The sequence below is a fragment of the Rana temporaria genome, chromosome 4 (genome assembly GCF_905171775.1).
Source record: "Rana temporaria chromosome 4, aRanTem1.1, whole genome shotgun sequence".
Classification (NCBI taxonomy): domain Eukaryota; kingdom Metazoa; phylum Chordata; class Amphibia; order Anura; family Ranidae; genus Rana; species Rana temporaria.
In genome coordinates, this window is record NC_053492.1 from 170,185,548 (window position 1) to 170,208,708 (window position 23,161).

Below are 23,161 nucleotides of genomic sequence, written 5' to 3' on the forward strand. Positions count from 1 at the left end.
TGTATTTACATGTGTACATGGCACATTACTGAAGTATACTCCCTTCTGCTGTTGATCTTCTCAGCTTTTCTGATGAAGGACCAGGCCCAAATAAAGATTATTTAATTTTGAGATTGCGACATGGAATCGTGTCTAGTAGAGCTGCTACCACAACATAAGAGGATGTCACTGGTGATGGTGACACAGCAAGCACACAGAATGGTAGTAGGGGGTTAGTGAATGGCTGAATGTGGAGGAAAAAAAAATCAAATAAGAACTTTTGCATACAGGCACACCATACTATATTATTGGTACTGTGTAATTCCTTGACAGACTCTAGAAAGGTGGCACAATGGAAAGATGGCATATGTATAAACAGCACAACACCAGCTGTTCAACATGGCACCCCATGGCATAGAACTCTGAGGATCTGAAAAAATGAATTGTTGTTCTACATAAAAACGGCCAAGGCTATAAGAAGACCCTGAAACTGAACTGCAGCATGTTGGCCAAGACCATACAGCGGTTTAACAGGACAGGTTCCACTCAGAACAAGCCTTGCCATGGTCGACCAAAGAAGTCAAGTGCACGTGCTCAGCGTCATATGCAGCGGTTGTCTTTGGGAAATAGATGTACGAGTGCTGCCAGCATTGCTGCAGAGTTTGAAAGGGTGGGAGAACAGCCAGTCAGTGCTCTGACCATACGCCGCACACTGCATCAAACTGGCCTGCATGGCTGTTGTCCCAGAAGGAAGTCTCTTCAAAAGGTGATGCACAAGAAAGCCCGCAAATAGTTTGCTGAAGACAAGCAGACTAAGGACATGGATTACTGGAACCAGGTTCTGTGGTCTGATGAGACCAAGATACATTTATTTGGTTCCGATGGTGTCAAGCGTGTGTATCAGCAACCAGGTGAGGAGTACAAAGACAAGTGTGTCTTGCCTACAGTCAAGCATGGTGGTGGGAGTGTCATGGTCTGGGGCTGCATGAGTGCTGCCAGCACTGGGTAACTACAGTTCATTGAGGGAACCGTGAATGGCAACATGTACTGTGACATACTGAAGCAGAGCATGATCCCCTCCCTTCGGAAACTGGGCCGCAGGGCAGTATTCCAACATGACAACTAAAGAAGCTGAGGGTAAAGGTGATGGACTGGCCAAGCATGTCTCCAGACCTAAACCCTGTTGAGCATCTGTGGGATATCTGCGCATGCAGGTTTTCTGAGAATCTGTGCTGCTAAAGTTTGATTGTAAATCTAAGTTAACATTGAATGTCATATTTCAGGTGTTTTATGCAATTCAGTGCTGAAGTGGGACTAAAATCCTGACCTGTTTCTCTTGTTTAAAAGGATACCAGCATCATTTGTGTATGTGAACAACATTTTACGAAGCTCAGTAAAACAATTATGTCTTTGCAGTGGCACCGATGACAGCTCAAGGCTATACTGAGGGTAAAGAACAGAAAGCATATTGCCGGCTCTAATAAATAAATACTTTATCAGAGCAGGGCTGACCGAGGATCAGTAGGAACTCTCATAATTCCAGAAATAAAGTCCCACACCCCAAGGCTTCAGGCAAATTTCAGAGACTCCAGATAGTCAGTACAGTACTATACAACTGCCATTATTTAATGACATAACAAAATAAAACAAGCAATAGTGTGCAATTAAAGTTCAAATTTAAGAAATATTAGAGTACTACGAGTGGAAACAGTTTTCCAGTTATGCACAGTTAAAGTGGCTGTAAAGGTGGAAGGTTTTTTACCTTAATGCATTAGTGCAAAACTTCTAGATGCACCACCCCCACCCCCCTTTATACTTACCCAAGCCCATTCTTGACCCAGCGATGTGCAGAAGAGCAGCTCTCCCCCCCCTCATTGGCTGAGACACGGCAACCAATGCCATTGGCTTCAGCTGCTTTCAATCACAGCTAGTTAGAGGGGACCAGGGGATGGGGCCAAGCCGCCTTGTGTGTCAATAGGCACAGACAGGGCGGCTCAGGAGGGAGCCTACACAAGAACTGCTTTCCAAGGGGGCACTTGGCGGGGAAAGGAGCTATGAGTGCAAGCAGGGGACCTGAGAAGAGAAGGATTAGGATTGCACAGAGCAGGCAAGTATGACGTTTGTTATTTAAAATAAAAACTAAAAAAACTTTTAGAATCGCTTTAACGGTTCTCTACTTCTTAGTGGGTATTTCCACCTGTCAAATTTGACAAAATCCCATAATATATGTATGTTATGTTTTTTCACACAGCATGCCTTAAATTTTCCTTACTTTCTAAATCAGTGGTTCTCAACCTGGGGGTCGGGACCCCCTCGGGGGTCAAATGACGATTTGCCAGGGGTCACTGAATCCTGGGCTGTTCCTGAAGCCCGAACCACTCTCCCAGCCCTTTTGTGACCACCTGGTAGGGCTGTCCCTGGAGCCTGTGGCCGCACACTCAGCCTCTTTGCAGCCACCCATTCAGTTCATGGCATGGCTGGGGGGCAGAGACTGGAGGTCAGCTGACTGGTGAGGAATGTGAAGTGGCAGGGGCTGGAGGAGTTGCCATTAAAAGTCCCCACTACAGTTCTCAGATCAGCAGATGACCTTGATCAAGAGCACCTAATTTGGCTGATCAGAACTCCCCCCAGCATTGCCACTCATCCCACCCCCCACCACGTAGTAAGAGAAGGAATAAAAATAGAGAATACATGGAAGGGAGAGGAAAAGAGGGGGTTGAATAAAGAAAAAAGGGAGAGAAATAATAAGAGAAAGAACAAGAAAGACAGCTCGAGAGAGGGATGAGGGAACAAAAAAATTAGGATAGAGAGGAAAAAAAAAAGGGAAATAAAGGAGAACAAAGAGAAAGAGTGGTACATCCTAAATGTACCATAAGGAGTTTTAATACTGTACAAGTGGAAGGGACTCAGGGTGCGCTAAATGTCTGTGGGTTAGGAGCGCAAATTATTTGTCTTGCCTTGGGTGCTGACAACCCACGTTACAATATATTTTTTACTGTTAGGGGTCCCCACATCTTGAGATATTTTATCAAGGGGTCACGGCACTAGAAAGGTCGAGAACCACTGTTCTAAATGTTTCTCAGAAGGAGGCGTTATGGCTTACTGATAGATTTTTTTGAACAATGCTGGCCTAAGACAGATTGACATTTGGCTGGTTCAGCAGGGACTGGGCGAATTTTGATCCGTGTGTGGTCATCCCCAAACTACTTCTGTCAAATGGACAAGCTAGAAAACTTTTCTCAATCAGCAACTGCAGTCACTGATTAGTGTATTTGAACAGTTCCGCTGTCAGAATACAATGTGTTGGTGGGAAGGGGGGTGAATTATGAATTCTTCCATCCCCCTCATTTGTGTTAATGGAGGAATCTGTTCTTGTTTTTTTTTTTTGTTCAGCCCCACGGCAAAAAGCCCAACCTCTACATCTTTATAAAGCATTGCATAAACTGTTGCAGCTTTATAAATCCTGTATAAAAATTATAACCCTTTGTTTGGACAGACAGCGTTCAAATCTAGTTATGAACATCTGCCTGCACAGTATAGACAGGGCTAATTATGACAAACTGCTGCCAGCCTCCTCAAAGAAAACTACCTAGGATTTTTCCTTGCTGAAAAGTCCAGAGTGGAGAATTCCAAGGGCCTATTCACACAAGAAACTGCACGTTTACTGTGCATTTTTGCATACGCAGTGATGTGAATGTGAGCTGTGTTTTTACATGCATTTGCAATGAATTTTTCTTAAGCTTGCACTTCAGTCTTTTTTGGGCTTTTATGTGCACTGCACTGTGTTGCGGTACATTTTCGTGCATCGACATGCATTTGCGCACATTTCAAAGTGCAATGCAGCTTGCTGTACTTTTTCTTGGCACTGCACTACAATAGTGTGCCAATAGGATAACATGGATTTTGGACTGTCTTTGCAGTTGTAATGCAGTCAAAAAATGCAACCCACTGCATCGTATGTGAATGGGCCCTAAGAAAGGTAAGTTGCAAATGTTTAATATTTTGAGGGTATGCTATGTGAATGGGGACAAATACGAAATATAAAGTAGGTGTTAACTCCATTTGGCTGCAAAAGCGGAAATACACTTTGAGGAAGCCAAACAAAATTGCCGCACAAAAAGGGTGTTTTCAGTACAGCTGTGCAATAATCTTCCTGTACATGGAGTGAAAATGACTATTCGTAAACCCTGGGATATCAGTGTTGCCCTTACAAGAGCTCCAGCAGTTTGACAAGCTTGGCAGCTAGTAAATAAACTGCTGTCAAGCAGTGCTGATCACAGATAAGGTGCTCCCCACAAATAAAGAACGCCTCATTGCCAGCACACAGTCTGTCATTGCGAGATCACCTGCCATGCAAAGAGCAGCAGAAGAATATGATAAGTAGAGAACTCAGAGTCTGATTGGGAACAATCAGATACTTTCATGAATGGCCAGTTAAAGCCAATTTGGATTTCTTAAAGGATAAAAATTCACATTTAAGAATCATTAAAATGGTATGCATAGACCACAGTAGTTGAAAGAAGAATGAGCTATGTTACTACAAATATTGACTTTTAAAGTCACCAGCAATTCAAAACTAACATTTTGTCTGTCTGCAATGAAACCATTTCAGGTATGTGTGTTTTTTTCGATACCACAAATTTGCATTTACCTTTGAATACTGCATACCAGCTAGAAAAAAAGTAACAACTGCATGGTGTACAATCGGATGCATATTGCCTTGGTTTTTCTAAAGAATGTGTTTAAGCAGTACTAGAAGCCCAGCCCCAGCCTGAATGCTATTCAAGTTGGTGCATTCCTAATCCTTCAAGATAAACGATGCCTTTCTAGAATGACAAGTTGTTTCCAGTGAAAAATTACGCTATGCTACACGCAGACGGGCTGCCAAGTCAAGTTTCAACAGGTCTGGACCAAGTATGCACACTGCGAGTGGAAGAGTAAAACAGGATCAAATTGATTTTATAAGGGCGTTTAAGGTTTATTAAGCCTTCTCACACCACTGATCACATTTATCTTCCTATTGTAGATACAGGCCAGTGCCAATACAGAGCTTTCATCTCACAAATACATGGGGAAATCAGCCTTAGCAATGACTCACCATTTCTTCGATTTCAATCTAGGAGCTGGATTCCGAGGGATTAGGAACAAGGCTCTCATGGGATGCATATCACACAGTGCTAAAGGTTAAAAAAAAAAAAAAGTCAGAAACTGCAAGCAACATAAAATATTTTCAGCTTTATATATGTGTGAGGAATTAAGGCCATTGGCTTACAGTGACAGAAAATAATGTATCTGCTATTAACACTATAGGGCTTAGGAAGCCTTTACACTAATCTACTGAAACAGAGACTAGTCTGCTCCTATTTTACAAAAACCTGTTCCTAAGAATGGCAAAGCTCCACCTGGGATAATCGTTCCTGAAGTTTGATTTATGGTAACAATTTAGCAACAAAAATACCTTGCTTTATTCAATACACCCAATACAGAGCTAATGTTCACTAAGCCCACTAAGTAAATGCTATTGTATTTTAAAAACACGAATGTTAAAGTGGCAAACATAAAATGCTCATTCTAAGACCTAAACGGATTTAAAGGTAGGTCCACATCAATACTGTATGTAAAATGTACTAAAAATGTGCAAAATATTGAGAAGGATCTTCAATATCAATGGGAATATGGACAATGTATCAGGAAAGATCACAAGCTTAATAATGGCATGCAATGCCAAGCTGAGGTTTCCAAAGCAGGCGAAGTCATTTCTTGTATTAGGAGAGGTATGGACTCCAGAGAGAGGTATCATTTTTGTAAAACCTCATCTGGAATATGCAGTTCAGTTTTGGGCTCCAGTTCTCAAAAAGGATATCGGGAAACTGGAGAAAGTGCAGAGAAGGACAACCAAACTGATAAGAGGCATGAAGGAGCTCAGCTATAAGGAAAGATTAGAGGAACTACATTTATTCTCTCTTGAGAAGAGGCGATTAAGGGGGGGGGGGGTATGATCAACATGTACAAATATATAAGTGGTCCATATAGTGAACTTGGTGTTGAGTTATTCACTTTAAGATCATCACAGAGGGCAAGGGGGCACTCTAATGTCGCGTACACACGATCGGAAATTCCGACAAGTAAACCGTGGATTTTTCTGAAGGAATGTTGGCTCAAACTTGTGTTGCATACACACGGTCACACAAATCTTGTCGGAAATTCCAACTGTCAAGAATGCGGTGACGTACAAGACGTACGACGAGCCAAGATCAATGAAGTTTAATAGGCAGTTTGGGTCTTCTGCTTGATTCTGAGCATGCATGTTTTTTTGCGCGACAGAATTGCATACAGACAAGTGGATTTTCTGATAGGAATTTTTTCCGTCTATAAAATAGAGAACCTGCTCTTAATCTTTTGCTGGTGGAAATTCTGACCGCAAAAGTACAAAGGAGCATACACACGGTCGGAATTTCCGACCAAAAGCTCACATCGGACTTTTCTTGTCAGAATTTCCAATCGTGTGTACGCGGCATAAGTCTAGAGGAAAAGAGATTTAATCTCCAAATACTGAAAGGTTTCTTCACAGTAAGAGCTGTGAAAATGTGGAACAGACTCCCTCCAGAAGTGGTTCTGGCCAGCTCAGTAGATTCCTTTAAAAAAGGCCTGGATTCTTTCCTAAATGCATGTGATATAACTGGGTACTAACATGTATAGGAAAAGTTGATTCAGGGAAAATCTGATTATCTATCGGGCGATCAGGATGGAATTTTTTCCCCTGCTGTAGTAAATTGGATCATGATTTGCTGGAGGTGTTTCGCCTTCCTCTGGACCAACTTTGGGTATAGAATTGTGTATATCGGATTGTATGATTTTTTTTTTATTGGTTTAACTAGATGGACTTCTGTCTTTTTTCAACCTGACTATGTAATTATGAAGAAATTCAAACTAAAGATACGTAACACAAGTATTAAGCCATATTGTGAATTTGGTAGAACTGTCTGAGATACAATTCAAGTGTTTGCTTTAGGTGCACATATTTATGAGGATCAAAGGAACATTAAGGCTCCTTTCACACTTGTGTGACTTGTCCTACGACTTGGGACTGCAATGTCACATTTCAAGTCATACCCCATGATTTCCAATGCATACCATTAATATCTGTGCAACTTCAAAGTAGTCCCTGCACGACTTTAGTCCGACTTTGATGCAACTTAAGGTCCACATACACAGGCATTGCTTCAAGTTGCGTCAAAATCTCATCAAAGACGTGGCAAAAATCATGGCAAAATCATGTGACGTTCAGGTGGAACAAGTGTGAAAAGAGTCTTAACGGTGTGAAATTTGTTTCACTTTGTTACTAGACACATCTATTGCTAACCTCCAGGGTATACCCTACTCACCTCCTTATACCTAATCCAACAGGAATGGTATTAGTGACCACTGATGTTCTGATTGGACTGGTGGGGGTGACAGTTGGGCAGCCATGCTTAAGGCTGACAATTTAGCTTTAAGAGCAAATAACGATATGTTTAAATACAACTGCACAACATCAAAGTTCTCCGGAAACTATTTCAACAGCTTCAAAACATAAAGTAGTGCAGCGCTAGCCGAGATATATCATATACAAGTGTGTTTTTAAACCTTTTTATTGTAATAAATTACAATAAAGCATACAGAAAGTTAGTCTTCCTTTCTATTTTATGCCATTCCTATTATTGTGAGTTATTGTTATGGAAGATGTCTGCTGGAGGACTAATTATTGAAGATAGATCTAAATTGCATGCAGATAAATATGGATTTAATCTGTTTTAACCTCTTAGGAAGCTTTGAGGTCCAATACAGAGGTGAGCGGGCCCACAACACTGGGTGAAATGTATGTTATTATTTATGGAGGAGTGTAATCGCCTATATTACAGAAGATTCTAGCACATTTAACTAAAGAAGATTTGTTGTTTTGGACTTGTATATCATTAACCTTTGGTTATTGCATGGTGTAAGGACACTTAAGCGTTTCCCCTAAAATTTGTGTGGGTCTATACTGATTTATACATTTTAATGCGTGTTTTATTTTGTTACATGTGAATATTGAGTGTAACATTGAATGTAAATTCACGTATATGATATATCTCAGGTAGAGCTGCACTATTTTATCCTTATAGTTCTTCCATAAAGAGCAGTTTGTCTCCCATGGTAGAGAAGCAGGATATTTCATTCTATGAATAGTGTAGGACCCACTGATAATGGGGCACTTTGATGCTGTAGTGGGCTTAGCACTATAGGACCATATAGTGTGACCAAATCCCCAGATGTTCAGGTGTTTTAAATAGCCTTGCAGGATTCAATATCATTTTCGTATGTGTGCGCTATAATCTATTTTGTTCTGTTTGACGGTCTTATAGCAGCACCATCTTGAATGTAAACACATTTTTAGGGTGTGCCCCCCAAGTCTGTTGTTTGTATGCACTATTTTATGTTTTGATGTCGTAGAAGGGTGTTGTGGAATCACTGATTGGTGTATGCTTGCTACTCAATTTAGGGAGTTTACTGACTGCGCTAATTGCTTTTTGTTCAGTTTAGTGTACCAGCTGGTTCATGAAACATCAGTTATGTTTAACTTACGAGGAGCTCCCTCTGCCATCTCTATGGCTGTAATTCCTAAGGACCACAAATCACTCTGAAAAATATAGACAAACAGGGAAATATTAGATAACATAATAGCAACACAGAAAAAAAGCAAATTATTTATGAATGATTCACACTCGCATATAAGACAGACTGTCATCAATTTTCTGTTTTCTGGATGGAAGTGTAATTTGGAATGAAAAAAAATAAACAAGTAAGGACAACGTCATTGCAAATTGATGGGAAATGCTTTTCCAATAGTGAAGGGCTGTGGTTTTCACTCCTGATGAACAGCGACAACGAACAAGATGAATTGTGTGTCGCTGGCTGTCTCGGCTGGTGATCTCGTCTAAGTTTTTTTATTTCTTTATTCTCAGCAGTATGAACTGAGGCTTGAAATGGGACAGCTGTGTAGGACGGCAACACTCATCAAGCCTTACAGCAAAGTCTGGCCTGAATGCAGCAGTTATTCCAAAAGAGAGAAAACCATATTATTATGAATACATGAGCCGCAAATCAGTTTCCGAGGGATGCAGATATCGTACCAAGAATCACTATGAAGTCGATTCAAGGACTGAGAGTCATAGTGGCCCGTTTTTAAACGATATCATGCTATGTGAATTATCCCTTCATTACATGGTTTGTGATCTGTGACCACCCTGGAGGGCAAGTTATTTCTCAGAGATTTTACTTCCTGGTATGACTCGCTTCTATGTATGGCGCATATCCGATGACAGGTTCGGATGTACGGGATATCCTGATCCTTTGGCTTGGATACTGGAATTAAGTGCAATGGGCCAAACATGGAGGGATTTCTTTCTCATCCTGAGTGTTCATTTATATGCAATAATTGCTTCTAAATACCCCACATGGTATTTCACATATGAACTGATTCACTTATGAACTTTTGTATATTTTTTTATTTAAATTTATGCATTAATTTAGCGCTGCGCGGCTTTTTCTTTATCGTACATCACGGGACACAGAGCGGCATTCATTACTATATGGGTTATATGGAGTACCTTCAGGTGATGGACACTGGCAATCTCAAACAGGAAATGCCCCTCCCTATATAACGCCCTCCCATAGGAGGAGTACCTCAGTTTTTACGCCAGTGTCTTAGGTGTTGGTCATGGTTTAGCTTGCCTCCGCATCCTTGGGATTAGGTGAGCTAACCGGTTCTGTCCAAAGGCCTCAGCGCTAAAGTGGTCAGTAACCGGACCCCAAACCCTTGGGGTATAGCCCATAATGCTTTTCTTTTTAGAGAGCTGGACCCTGGGCCCAGAACTTAGAAACCTTTGGGGGCCTAATGTTTCTGTTGCCAGAGTGCTATATGGGCCCAGGACAGTGGATCCTTCATAGGAACCCAGGGCCTGAAGGTCTAGACAACCCCACGGAGATGGGGGAAGATTGGGCCTCTTGCTTGGCAAAGTCCTGCGGCATGGAGCAGGTAAGTGAGGGGAAACTTGCGGAACTTGGTTCTTAGCAGGTTTTTTCTGGGGGGTCACAGGGGACATGCCTAAAGTTATGCGCTGCATCTGGCAAAGTTAGTCACATATCTTAATGATAGGATGGCTCTATGTGTTATTCCCCATAAGAGGTGACCTCCCTGGTAGTATTGAAAAGCATTGAGTGGGGCTGTGTGTGTGTGTGTGTTCAGAGAGCTGTGCTTACCTGCAAGCCTCCAGGCGACGCTGCATGTTTCTTCCTCCTCAGCCTGGATGTCAGGCAAACGCTGGCCTCCTCGTGGGCTCCCTTCCTCCCCACCCCCCCCCCCGGTCGGCGGGTGCGCGCGCGCGTCCCCGTGTTATAGGCGCAATTTCGCGCCGTTAGCTGAGGGGGGAAGGGCGGGTCAGTTGGTTTAAGGAAGGGGCGGCCCTTCCTTTCGTTCCATCAGCTCAGTCTATGCTGGAACTGAGGAGGAAGAGATCAGAGCGGCAGTACGGGGCGCCGAGGACACACAGTGGCCAAAAAAGATATTACAGTCTTCATAAGACTGTCTTCAAGCCTAGAAATAGGCTGTTCTTTTCCATCTCAGTAGTTTTTTCTTGGCAATACTACTAAGGGGGACAGAATGTTTTTTCTTTCTTGGATTTAAAAAAAAAAAAAAAAAAGAGAAAAGAAAAGATCCATTAAAGGGAGAGAAGGCATTTTTTATCCCCCAAACAGGTGTTTGGGCAATTAACTATTTATAGTTCCAAATACCGATAGGTTAGCAGGCGTACCTCGGTATTGTACCATGGCATCCGGGTCAGAGGGTACAAGAGGTGGGGATTCCCCCAGAGAGTCTGAGGTCTCGGACAAAGTTATGCCGCTGCTTTCCCGAGAGGGAGCCTTGGGGCCATCGGGATCTGGGGCTGGAGCTGACTCGGGTCAGTCCAACCCTAGGATGGTCACGGACGAGGTATTATTCACCTCTTTAAAGGAGATGGAAAAAAGAATGGAAAAAATGATAGCCACGGCTATGCGGGGCAGAAAACGGAATAGATCTCCGTCGCCCGAGCGTGGACCCTCAGAAGAGGAGGTCCTTTCCTCAGGGGAATTGGACGACCTCTTGGACAAGGACCAAGCAGGTTCGGGGATCGAGGATCCGGATACAGGGGAGTCTGGAGCAGTCTCCCAAGGGGAGAGCTGGTGGGTTCAAGCCTTAACGGACTTGGTCCATACTGCATTCAACTTGCCAGTACCAGATCTCCAAGTATCGACTGTTTCAGCTTTGGGCTCACTAAGGGCGCCTCAAAACAACGCAGTTTTTCCGATCCATCCTCTGCTAGAGGAAGTTTTGTTCCAAGATTGGAGCAAGCCAGATAAGATCTTTTTACCACCTAAAAGATTCTCTGCCTTATATCCTATGGAAGATAAATTTTCCAAGAGATGGGCTACCCCTGCGGTGGACGCAGCCATCTCATGTGTTAACAAATCGTTAACATGCCCTGTAGAAAACATACAGGTGTTCAAGGATCCGGTTGATAAACGCTTGGAAGCACTACTTAAAAACTCCTTCACTACTGCAGGGGCAGTAGTGCAGCCAGCTGTGGCTGCGATTGGGGTTGCACAAGCATTATCGGATCAGACTAAGCAGATGCTTAAACTTATTTCTGCCCAGCAGGCAGAAGAATTTTCGGATGTCCCTAGGGCCATACGCTTTACGGTAGATGCGATTAAGGATTCTATCCAGCAAGCGTCACGTTTATCATTATCCCTTATCCATATGAGAAGACTCTTATGGTTAAAGAGCTGGGAGGCAGAGCCCCCATGCAAGAAGCTCCTGGTAGGGTTCCCCTTCCATGGAGGACGTCTCTTCGGAGAAGACCTGGATAAATATATTCAGACCATTTCAAGCGGCAAAAGCACTCTCTTGCCAACTAAGAGGAAGTTTCAGGGGCCTGCGTTTAAACGACAGTACTCCCCTGGGCAGGGGCCCTCTAATGCCAAACAGTATCGACAGCCTCCTGCGAAAGCAAACTTCAGCTTCAACAGCAAATCGCAGGGACAGGCTGCTAGAGGCAGGAAGCAGTGGTTTCGCAAACCAGCAAAACCAGCCCCCAAGCCGGCCTTATGAAGGGGCGCCCCCACCCACGAAGGTGGGGGGAAGGCTGCGTCTCTTTTCAGAGGTTTGGGAAGCCAGCATTCCCGACAAATGGGTACGGTCTTCCGTGGCCACGGGCTACAGATTAGACTTCCTAAGGTTTCCTCCTCCTCATTTCCAGGAGTCAAGGATTCCAAACGATCCGGAGAAGGGAGCCGCATTAATGACGGCATTAAATCATCTACTCTCCCAGGAAGTAATAGTAGAGGTACCAGTCCTAGAACAAGGGCTGGGTTTCTACTCCAACCTATTCATCATCCCAAAGTCCAATGGAGATGTCAGGCCAATTTTGGACCTAAAGATGGTAAATGCATACCTAAAAGTCCGCTCTTTTCGGATGGAATCCGTGCGGTCAGCAGCTGCCACACTCCAAAGGGACGACTTCATGGCGTCCATAGACATAAAGGATGCCTACCTTCATGTTCCAATTTATCAGCCACATCAAAGATATCTACGCTTTATGGTGGCTTTGCGTCATTTCCAATTCGTGGCGCTTCCCTTCGGGTTGGCTACGGCCCCCCGGGTGTTCACGAAGGTCCTAGCTCCAATCCTAGCCAAGCTAAGGATCCAAGGGGTCACGATCCTAGCATACCTGGACGACCTCCTAGTCATAGATCACTCGTCTCCTGGCTTGGAACGAGCAGTGGCCCTCACGGTCCAATACCTCGAGAGGTTCGGCTGGGTCCTAAATCGAGAGAAGTCAGCATTCCAGCCCACAAGGCAGTTGGAATATCTCGGCATGAGATTCGACACAGAACAACAGAGGGTGTTTCTGCCTCTGATAAAAGTCAAAGCCATCAAGGAATTAATCCTACTGGTTCTAAGCAAGAAAGAACCGACTATTCTCCTATGTATGAGGTTACTAGGCAAGATGGTGGCCACATTCGAGGCGGTACCGTACGCCCAGAGCCACACTCGCATCCTGCAGGCAGCCATCCTGTCAGCATGGAGCAGGAGGCCCCAGGCCTTGGATATCCCTTTGCCGCTCTCATCAAGAGTCCGACAAAGTCTGTGTTGGTGGTTAGACCCTCAGAATCTACTGAAGGGGAAGTCTTTCAGCCCAGTGGCTTGGAAGATAGTAACCACAGACGCCAGCCTGACGGGCTGGGGAGCAATTTTGGATGGTTGCACTCGCCAAGGTACTTGGGCAAAGCCAGAGAGGCAGTTGCCCATCATCATCTTGGAGCTCAGAGCTGCTCGACTAGCCCTCAGGGCTTGGACGTCCAAATTGCAGGGGTTCCCGGTGAGAATTCAAATCAGACAATGCCACGGCCGTGGCATACATAAATCACCAAGAGGGAACCAGGAGTCAAGCCGCTCAGAGAGAGGTGAGCTTGATTCTCCTATGGGCAGAGGCTCATGTGCCCTGCATATCGGCAATATTCATTCCAGGAGTGGACAACCTTCAGGCGGACTTCTTAAGCCGCCAGACTCTGTTGCCGGGGGAATGGTCTCTACATCCACAAATCTTTCAAGCACTCTGCCAAAGATGGGGAGTGCCGGACGTGGATGTCATGGCATCGAGACTCAACAAGAAGCTAGACAGGTTCATATCCCGCTCAAGGGATCCGATGGCCTGCGGAACCGATGCGCTGGTTTGCCCTTGGCATCAGTTCAAACTTCTTTATGCTTTTCCCCCGCTCCAGTTACTACCCCGCCTGCTGCGCAGGATCAGGGTGGAGCACATACCAGTCATCCTGGTAGCTCCAGCATGGCCCAGAAGGGCATGGTACTCACTAATCCTAAAGATGGTAGTGGGAGACCCTTGGACTCTTCCTCTACGGCCAGACCTGCTATCGCAAGGTCCGATCCTCCACCCTGCCTTACGGCATCTAAATTTGACGGCCTGGAGGCTGAATCCCTGATTCTCAGGGGTAGAGGTCTGTCTCAGAAAGTAATCTCTACCCTAATCAGAGCCAGGAAACCGGTCTCTAGGGTGATTTATTACAGGGTCTGGAAGGCCTATGTAGGCTGGTGTGAGTCCAAGCAATGGCTTTCTCGCAAGTTTACCATCGATAGAGTATTAAGTTTTCTCCAGCTAGGAGTGGATAAAGGATTGGCATTAAGCACAATCAAAGGACAGATTTCAGCTTTGTCAGTGTGGTTTCAGCGGCCGCTGGCCACCCACTCGCTGGTTAAGACCTTCCTTCAAGGGGTCTTACGTATTAATCCTCCAGTTAAATCCCCGCTTTGCCCGTGGGATTTAAATCTTGTTCTGTCAAGTTTACAGAAACAACCGTTTGAGCCGTTGGCTGAAATTCCTTTGGTTTTACTGACAAGGAAGTTAGTATTTTTGGTCGCCATAGTTTCCGCCAGAAGAGTATCGGAACTGGCAGCCTTATCCTGTAAGGAACCATATCTTATTTTTCATGAGGACAAGGTCGTTCTCCGCCCTCATCCTTCCTTCCTACCGAAGGTTATATCCAGTTTTCATCTAAACCAGGATTTGGTATTACCATCCTTCTTTCCTAAACCTACTTCCAGAAAGGAAGGGTTGCTGCATACCTTGGATATTGTCAGGGCCATGAAGGCCTATCTTAAAGCTACAGAGAAGATCCGGAAAACAGATGTGTTGTTCATTTTACCGGATGGGCCCAAGAAGGGGCAGGCAGCTGCAAAATCCACCATCTCAAGGTGGATTAAGCAGTTAATCACTCAGGCCTACGGCTTGAAAGGGTTGCCTCCTCCGGTATCATTAAAGGCTCATTCTACTAGGGCCATGGGCGCCTCCTGGGCAGCACACCACCAGATCTCTATGGCTCAAGTTTGCAAGGCGGCAACCTGGTCTTCTGTCCACACGTTTACAAAATTCTACCAGTTGGACGTAAGAAGGAATACTGATACAGCCTTTGGGCAGGCAGTGCTGCAGGCTGCAGTTTGAGACCCTCGGATTCCGGGGGCTCCCCTTTTTTGAGTTAAATTTAAAATTTAAAATTATTTTTCTCAACTAAGTTGGATTTATTATGATTTGAGTATATCTCTAAATTAAATCCTTTTGTCTTGGAGATGTTCTCCCTCCCCTCATTGTAAGCATTGCTTTGGGACATCCCATATAGTAATGAATGCCGCTCTGTGTCCCGTGATGTACGATAAAGAAAAAGAGATTTTTAATACAGCTTACCTGTAAAATCTTTTTCTTGGAGTACATCACGGGACACAGAGCTCCCACCCCTCTTTTGGGGACCATTTTGGGAGGCATACTGCTTGCTACAAAACTGAGGTACTCCTCCTATGGGAGGGGGTTATATAGGGAGGGGCATTTCCTGTTTGAGATTGCCAGTGTCCATCACCTGAAGGTACTCCATATAACCCATATAGTAATGAATGCCGCTCCGTGTCCCGTGATGTACTCCAAGAAAAAGATTTTACAGGTAAGCTGTATTAAAAATCTCTTTTTTTATAAGTCTACAGTACATGTGGACAAACGCAACTTGTGAATAAAAACATTTTTCAATAAAGTCTGGCTTTCTTTTGTGGACTCAGCCCTTCCTGTAAAATTCCCATTGTTTGTGGCAATAGCTTTTTCTGCAATATAGGTTATGAATGGAGAAGATACTTTGTAAATGTTTTGAACCACATCTCTTTCTATCCCTCTCTAGCAGGACTATTCATAGCCATTTTCTTAAAAATTCTGTGTTTGAAAACCCAATCCTCCTCTTATCCACGGAGCAGCCTGATTACTCCAACCGCCCCCACCTCTTCCCTCTATTGGACGTTTATGCCATCTGCTGTCATGGTGAGTAGAGACCAGTGAATAACTGTGCCTCCTTATGCCACCTTTGTGACAGTCAGAGAGAACAATAGCTGTGTTTCTCCACTCCAGGTCTAGTAACAGTGCACATTTTTAAATGCTAATTAGTATGATCTCTTCAACTCTTCGTATGCCATGAAGCCCATGTTTCTTTTTATCAGAAAGAAGTGCCTGGTAATCTTGGCTTTGTCAATTGATCAACATCCAATGGCACTGATCAATAGCTGAAAACCTGTTTTTTGTCTTTTGGCTCTTCGTTATCATGAAAGCTGGCAACAGCAGCAAGTACAATCGAGGGCACACAGGGAGCATCAACAGAAAACAGAACACACACATTTTCTGCCACTGCAGCAAGGCACAGCAGCAAGCACTGTAGAGGAAGACACAGGCACGGATTATAATATTACTAAAGTATGTACTTGTGGTAGAATCATGCACACTTAGCAATTCAAGAGAAATGAAATGGAAGGAATCTAATTTCCAATTTCAACTCTTTTTATTCCATTTCGAACAATAGGGAGTTTAGCAACGTCAAGTAAAATGTTTTAAGCGCGTTGGCATAATCTTGCGTTTTCTATTGTTTTCCCAATAATTACGCTAAGGAGTTGTAAATGCAAAAAAAAAGTACACACATGCACATTGCAAAGTTCCGTGTGTCATTATTTCTGTCTTATGGTTTTTAGCATGAATGGTGAAAAGACAATAAGACTTCATATAAAAAAAGACCATCTCAAGTAGTCCAACAGGGAATTAAGCTTATAATAGGATTAAACTTCATAGCTGTAGAATTCAACACTACTTCTTAAGCATTTTTTATCATGCCAGATAGCACACTCTCTCTCCTTCCTCTCTTCTTACATTATTTTCTCAGACAGCTGTTTTAAGCACAAGAAAAAAAAGATAGTAGCTGTGAATTGTGAGTTTTAAAATAAGAAAAAAAGTGGAATGAAGGCCAGATTTTGAAGAGTTGTGGCTGCAACAGCAAGCAGTTAAAAGATATGCAGATGGCAGTTTTACTTCATGGTCAAAAAGCAATATTAGTCTCCCTATAAACTAGCATTGTTGGTTATTTGGACATGATTCTGTCTAGGCTGTCTAAGGTTACCATAAACATCTCTACATAAATACTCCATCTGTTGGCTTAATCACAACTGTAATAAACAAGTTCACAGCTCAGGATACACTCCAGCTAAATACTGGAAAATATAAAATGTAAGCATTGACTGTGCTCTGATTTATTAATGAAACCACAGGTGCAAAACTAAAAATCACAGGATACACTAACGCATTTCGTGCAGCAGCACTTAGTGTGGTCATTGTCTACATCTTATCTTCATATATTCTGAAATGGAAACAGGCTGGATCAGCATCTGTTCTACTCTCCTGTGTTTTACTCTTCCAGCGCCTGGGGCAGTAATTGCACTCTCTAAAATACCATAAATTCATTTACCTGGGATATGCTATTCTCAGAGCTGTCTAAGATACAGCTGACACTGGAAGCTCAAATGCCTAGGGCATCAGTCAGAATGTTTGTGCAGGACAGCAGCTTTGTAAATCCAGGTAAGCACTAATGCTAAATATTTTACATGTAACTGTAGGTGAGATCAGGCTTCACAATTGCATCTCAACAGGATTGCAGCACACTGAGCTGCAAAATAATATTCTTCCTTCATTAAAAAAGCCAACGGGAATACATTTTATTTCAAGTTTTGTGTTAGGCACAATGCATTCTTTTTTTTTTTAAGTTCATGCCAATAGGGTCACTTTTAGATAGACATCTGTGTCCAACTGCACTGCTACCATGGCTTTGTGTTGAAAAAAAAAAAAAAAAACACACAACCAGCCTAATGCCTACCTAAGTATTTAGGCCCTGTTCACACTGCATGTAGGGGGAACTCACTTTCCCACAGTCATACATACACATTTATCCTACACAGAACAAAAGTCAAAGATTCCCTTTACATATTAATACCACGTGTATGAAAAATAGAAAATACCTTAAAGTCGTATGTTGCATCTGGATTTTCATCACAGGCAATGACTTCAGGAGCCATCCAATATGGTGTACCAATAAAAGTATTTCTCCGGCCCACAGTCCTGTCTAACTGAGCGCTCACACCAAAATCCACTGCAGCAAAATATTGAAAAAAATAATCAGTACCTTGTACAGACAATTCTGTGCAATTTTTTATTTATTTTTTGCAAAGACATTCTTCAGCTTCTCTCAGTCATACAGTACATTGGTACTTCTAAATTTAGTTACATTTAAGTAAAGTTGTCACAAAGCTGGGCAATTTAAACAGAGTATATTGTAAAAACCAAGCATATTCAGAGGTTACCTAACAAAAAAAAAAAAAACAATAAACAAATGATGCAAAGCTTAAGGCCTCGTACACACGATTGGTTAACCAGAGGACAACGGCCTGATGGACCGTTTTCATCGGTCAAAACCGATCGTGTGTGGGCCCCATAGGTTATTTAACCATCGGTTAAAAAAAAGCCAACTTGCTTTAAATTTAACCGATGGATTCCTAACCGATAGGTCAAAACCAATCGTTAGTAGGCACAACCATCGGTTAAAAATTCACGCATGCTCAGAATCAAGTCGACGCATGCTTGGAAGCATTGAACTTCGTTTTTTTCAGCACGTCGCTGTGTTTTACGTCACCGCGTTCTGACATGATCGTTTTTTTAACCGATGGTGTGTAGGTGCGACGGACCATCAGTCAGCTTCATCGGTTAACCGATGACAACGGTCCTTCAGACCATTGTCATCGGATGGACTGATCGTGTGTACGGGGCTTTAGGCTCCATGCACACTGAAGCTGATAATCTGCAGTTTATTGGCGTTTTGGGCTTTTTTTTTAAAAAAAAGCCCATAAACTGAACTCTATGTTAGCCTATGTGTCCATGTACACATGGGTGTTTTTTAGTGTTAATGAGCTTTGGAGTTTATTGGCTTTTTTCTGAACGCCCGAAATTTGTGTTCAAAGTGCAGTTTTTCGGCGGGAAAAAAAAAGCTAAAAAACATACACTGATAAATGCTAATAAACGCTATTGCAAAAACGCAAAAACAATTTGAAAGGCTCCCTGCAAAGCTACTGGCGTTTTTTTATAGTTTTTTTTAGCTTCAGTGTGCATGGAGCCTTATCTTTTAGCTTTATTTAGGTCTTCATTTATAAACAAATGTTTTTTAACTAAATCCGCATGCACACGACCATTTTTCATGTCATGGAAAAAAACGTGATTCTTGTCAAGCCTGCCTTGCATACACACGATTGTGAAAAAAAATGCTTGAGCAAAGCGCAGTGATGTACAACACGTATGACGGCACTATAAAGGGGAAATTCCATTTGAATGGTGCCACCCTTTGGGCTGATTATGCAAATTTTCCTACTCAAAACTTGCTTCTGAGCATGTGCATTTTTTTCCCCGTCGTTAAAGCGTACACATGATTGTTTTTCACGCCGAGAAAAACAATGACGTGAAGAACTACGAGAAAAAGAGAGCATGTTCTAAATTTTTAATGCCCATTTTTCACTTGCTTCAAAACAAGGCTTCGGACAGGCTTTGTTAAAGCTCTCTGGATGCCAGTCAAAGCCCGTCACTAAATAAAATGGTTTACAGTCCTCTTTACACTTTGCTTTGGCTTTGCGTCAAAAATTATACCCCATGTTGCTTTATTGGTGCTTCAAAGTGTCTTCAAAGTCCTCCGTAGAACTCTATAACAAAGCTCACTTGAAGCTCGCTTGAAGCACCTGCAGCTTTTGATAGGCTTTAATTCAGCTTTAGTTTCGCTTTGTTTTGGAGAAATTGCAGGTATGAGATATCCACACACATGCAGGGCATCTGTCAATCTTCAACAAAGTTTCAAAAGAGCACCACGAAAGTATCACTGATGCTTCATCGAACCATCAAAGACACATCATAAAAGTATGTTGAAGCGGTAGGCGCTTTATTGTGTGTTGAAGCCAAAGCAAGTGTAAATGAGTGCAAAGAGATGCTAGTAGACAGAGAGAAGCTCAGCTTTTACAGGAAAAGTTGAGATTTACATCTTACAATTACAATCTTACTACTTACAATATCAATTGCTTATAGCTACAGACTTAGGCAGGGTATACACACACAGAATGTTGAAAAAAAAAAAAAAAAAACACAGATTTCAGCATCCACACAAGCAATGTTGATGCAGAGATTTCCCCTACCACGGTATTTTATTCTGACACTGGGTACTCTGCCCCCTGTCAGAATGCAGTGAGCAATGCTGATTTTCCAGCAGGATCACTCAACAGAAGCCAGTTTAATGACCGGCTTCTGTTGAACAGGCAGGGCTACATACGTACGAAAATCCGTCCGATTCCTGCTTAAACTGACAAATTTCCGTATGTACAGTACAGACCAAAAGTTTGGACACACCTTCTCATTCAAAGAGTTTTCTTTATTTTCATGACTATGAAAATTGTAGATTCACACTGAAGGCATCAAAACTATGAATTAACACATGTGGAATTATACATAACAAAAAAGTGTGAAACCACTGAAAATATATTTCATATTCTAGGTTCTTCAAAGTAGCCACCTTTTGCAGCAGACACATCTCTAGGACTGTTAAGAGGAGACTGTGTGAATCAGGCCTTCATGGTAGAATATCTGCTAGGAAACTACTGCTAAAGAAAGGCAACAAGCAGACGAGACTTGTTTGGGCTAAAGAACACAAGGAATGGACATTAGACCAGTGGAAATCTGTGCTTTGGTCTGATGAGTCCAAACTTGAGATCTTTGGTTCCAACCCCCGTGTCTTTGTGCGACGCAGAAAAGGTGAACGGATGGAATCTACATGCCTGGTTCCCACCGTGAAGCATGGAGGAGCTGTGATGGTGTGGGGGTGCTTTGCTGGTGACACTGTTGGGGATTTATTCAAACTTGAAGGCATACTGAACCAGCATGGCTACCACAGCATCTTGCAGCGGCATGCTATTCCATCCGGTTTGCGTTTAGTTGGACCATCATTTATTTTTCAACAGGACAATGACCCCAAACACACCTCCAGGCTGTGTAAGGGCTATTTGACCAAGAAGGAGAGTGATGGGGTGCTGCGCCAGGTGACTACCTCTTGAAGCTCATCAAGAGAATGCCAAGAGTGTGCAAAGCAGTAATCAAAGCAAAAGGTGGCTACTTTGAAGAACCTAGAATATGAAATATATTTTCAGTTGTTTCACACTTTTTTGTTATGTATAATTCCACATGTGTTAATTCATAGTTTTGATGCCTTCAGTGTGAATCTACAATTTTCATAGTCATGAAAATAAAGAAAACTCTCTGAATGAGAAGGTGTGTCCAAACTTTTGGTCTGTACTGTATATACCCAGCTTTACTGGTCATTTTGATATTTGGTATTCAATGATTTTAACCTTTCCTGAATCTTCATACAATATCATCCATTAGAATTTCCCAGTTCTGTGAAACATTTACTTTAACTACTTAGGGACTGCCCACCACACATATACTGCGGTAGGGCCACCCGGCTGCACGAAACAACTGACCTGTACGTTGTTTGCGCTTCCTGGTCTGGGGCATGCACACGCCGCTGGCGACCTGCCCCTGCTTGGATTGGACAGAGTGAGAGCCAATCAGCGGGTCACCAGCTATGATGGCTGCCAGCTATCCATAAACGTTCAGGGGGAATGATAGAATGGCAGCCTGCCATGTTTACTTGTGTTGTTCTGTCATAGAGGAAGAGAGAGATCTGTGATTCCCACTAATCAGGAACACAGATCTCTCTTTTCCTCTAGTGTCCCCACACAGTAAGAAAGCATGTATAGGGAACACATTTAACCCATTGATTGCCCCTGATGTTAACCCCTTCCCTGCCAGTGTCATTTAACCAGTTAAGCCCCGGACCAATATGCAGCCTAAAGACCCAAGGTGTTTTTACAGTTCGGGACTGCGTCGCTTTAACAGACAATTGCGCGGTCGTGCGACGTGGCTCCCAAAACAAAATTGGCGTCTTTTTTTCCCCACAAATAGAGCTTTCTTTTGGTGGTATTTGATCACATCTGCGGTTTTTAGTTTTTGCGCTATAAACAAAAATAGAGCGACAATTTTGAAAAAAATGCAATATTTTTTACTTTTTGCTGTAATAAATATCCCCCAAAAACATATATAAAAACATTTTTTTTCCTCAGTTTAGGCCGATACGTATTCTTCTACCTATTTTTAGTAAAAAAAATCGCAATAAGCGTTTATCGATTGGTTTGCGCAAAATTTATAGCGTTTACAAAATAGGGGATAGTTTTATTGCATTTTTATTAATTTTTTTTTTTTTACTACTAATGGCGGCGATCAGCAATTTTTTTCGTGACTGCGACATTATGGCGGACACTTCGGACAATTTTGACACATTTTTGGGACCATTGTCATTTTCACAGCAAAAAATGCATTTAAATTGCATTCTTTATTGTGAAAATGACAGTTGCAGTTTGGGAGTTAACCACAGGTGGCGCTGTAGGAGTTAGGGTGCACCTAGTATGTGTTTACAACTGTAGGGGGGTGTGGCTGTAGGAATGACGTCATCGATCGTGTCTTCCCTATAAAGGGAATGACGCGATCGATGCGCCGACACAGTGAAGCACGGGGAAGCCGTGTTTACACACGGCTCTCCCCGTTCTTCAGCTCCGGGGAGCGATCGCGACGGAGCGGCTATAAACAAATAGCCGCGCCGTGGTCCCGGATCGCTCCCCGAGCGGACCCGACCTCCGCATGTAGCGGGGGGGTCCCGATCGGACCCCCCACCCGCTAATAGGCGAGGACGTACATGTACGCCCATGTGCCTGTACGTGCCATATTGTGGACGTATATGTACATGCGGGGGTCGGGAACTGGTTAAAGTGTCAGTGCATTTTTTTAGCACTGATCTATTGGGGTCACTGGTCCCCAAAAAGTGTCACTAAATGTCCAATTTGTCTTCCACAATGTCGCAGTCTCACAAAAAATCGCTGATAGCCATTACTAGTAAAAAAAAGTCCCTAAATCTATCCCATAGTTTGTAGACGTTATATCTTTTGCGCAAACCAATCAATATATGCCAATAGGGATTTTTTTTACCAAAAATATGTAGTAGAATACAAATTGGCATAAATTGATAAAGCAATAAGTCTTTTTACATATTTTTCTTGAATATGTTTTATAGGACAAACGAAAAAATATATATATATATATTTTTTTTTTCAAAATCG

The 23,161-nt window shown here is 42.9% G+C and overlaps 1 protein-coding gene across 25 annotated transcripts in view; it reads right to left on the reverse strand.

The window, feature by feature from the left end:
• TNIK (TRAF2 and NCK interacting kinase) overlaps positions 1-23,161 on the reverse strand; it is a 392,046-nt gene that overhangs the window by 152,108 nt on the left and 216,777 nt on the right. For all 25 annotated transcript variants that reach the window (XM_040349342.1, XM_040349345.1, XM_040349341.1 and 22 more), the window contains exons 7-9: positions 17,924-18,054; positions 8,584-8,638; positions 5,078-5,156 (exon numbers count right to left, since the gene is read on the reverse strand). In XM_040349342.1, the coding sequence (XP_040205276.1) occupies positions 5,078-5,156; positions 8,584-8,638; positions 17,924-18,054 (265 nt within the window). The remainder of the gene's footprint in view (positions 1-5,077; positions 5,157-8,583; positions 8,639-17,923; positions 18,055-23,161) is intronic.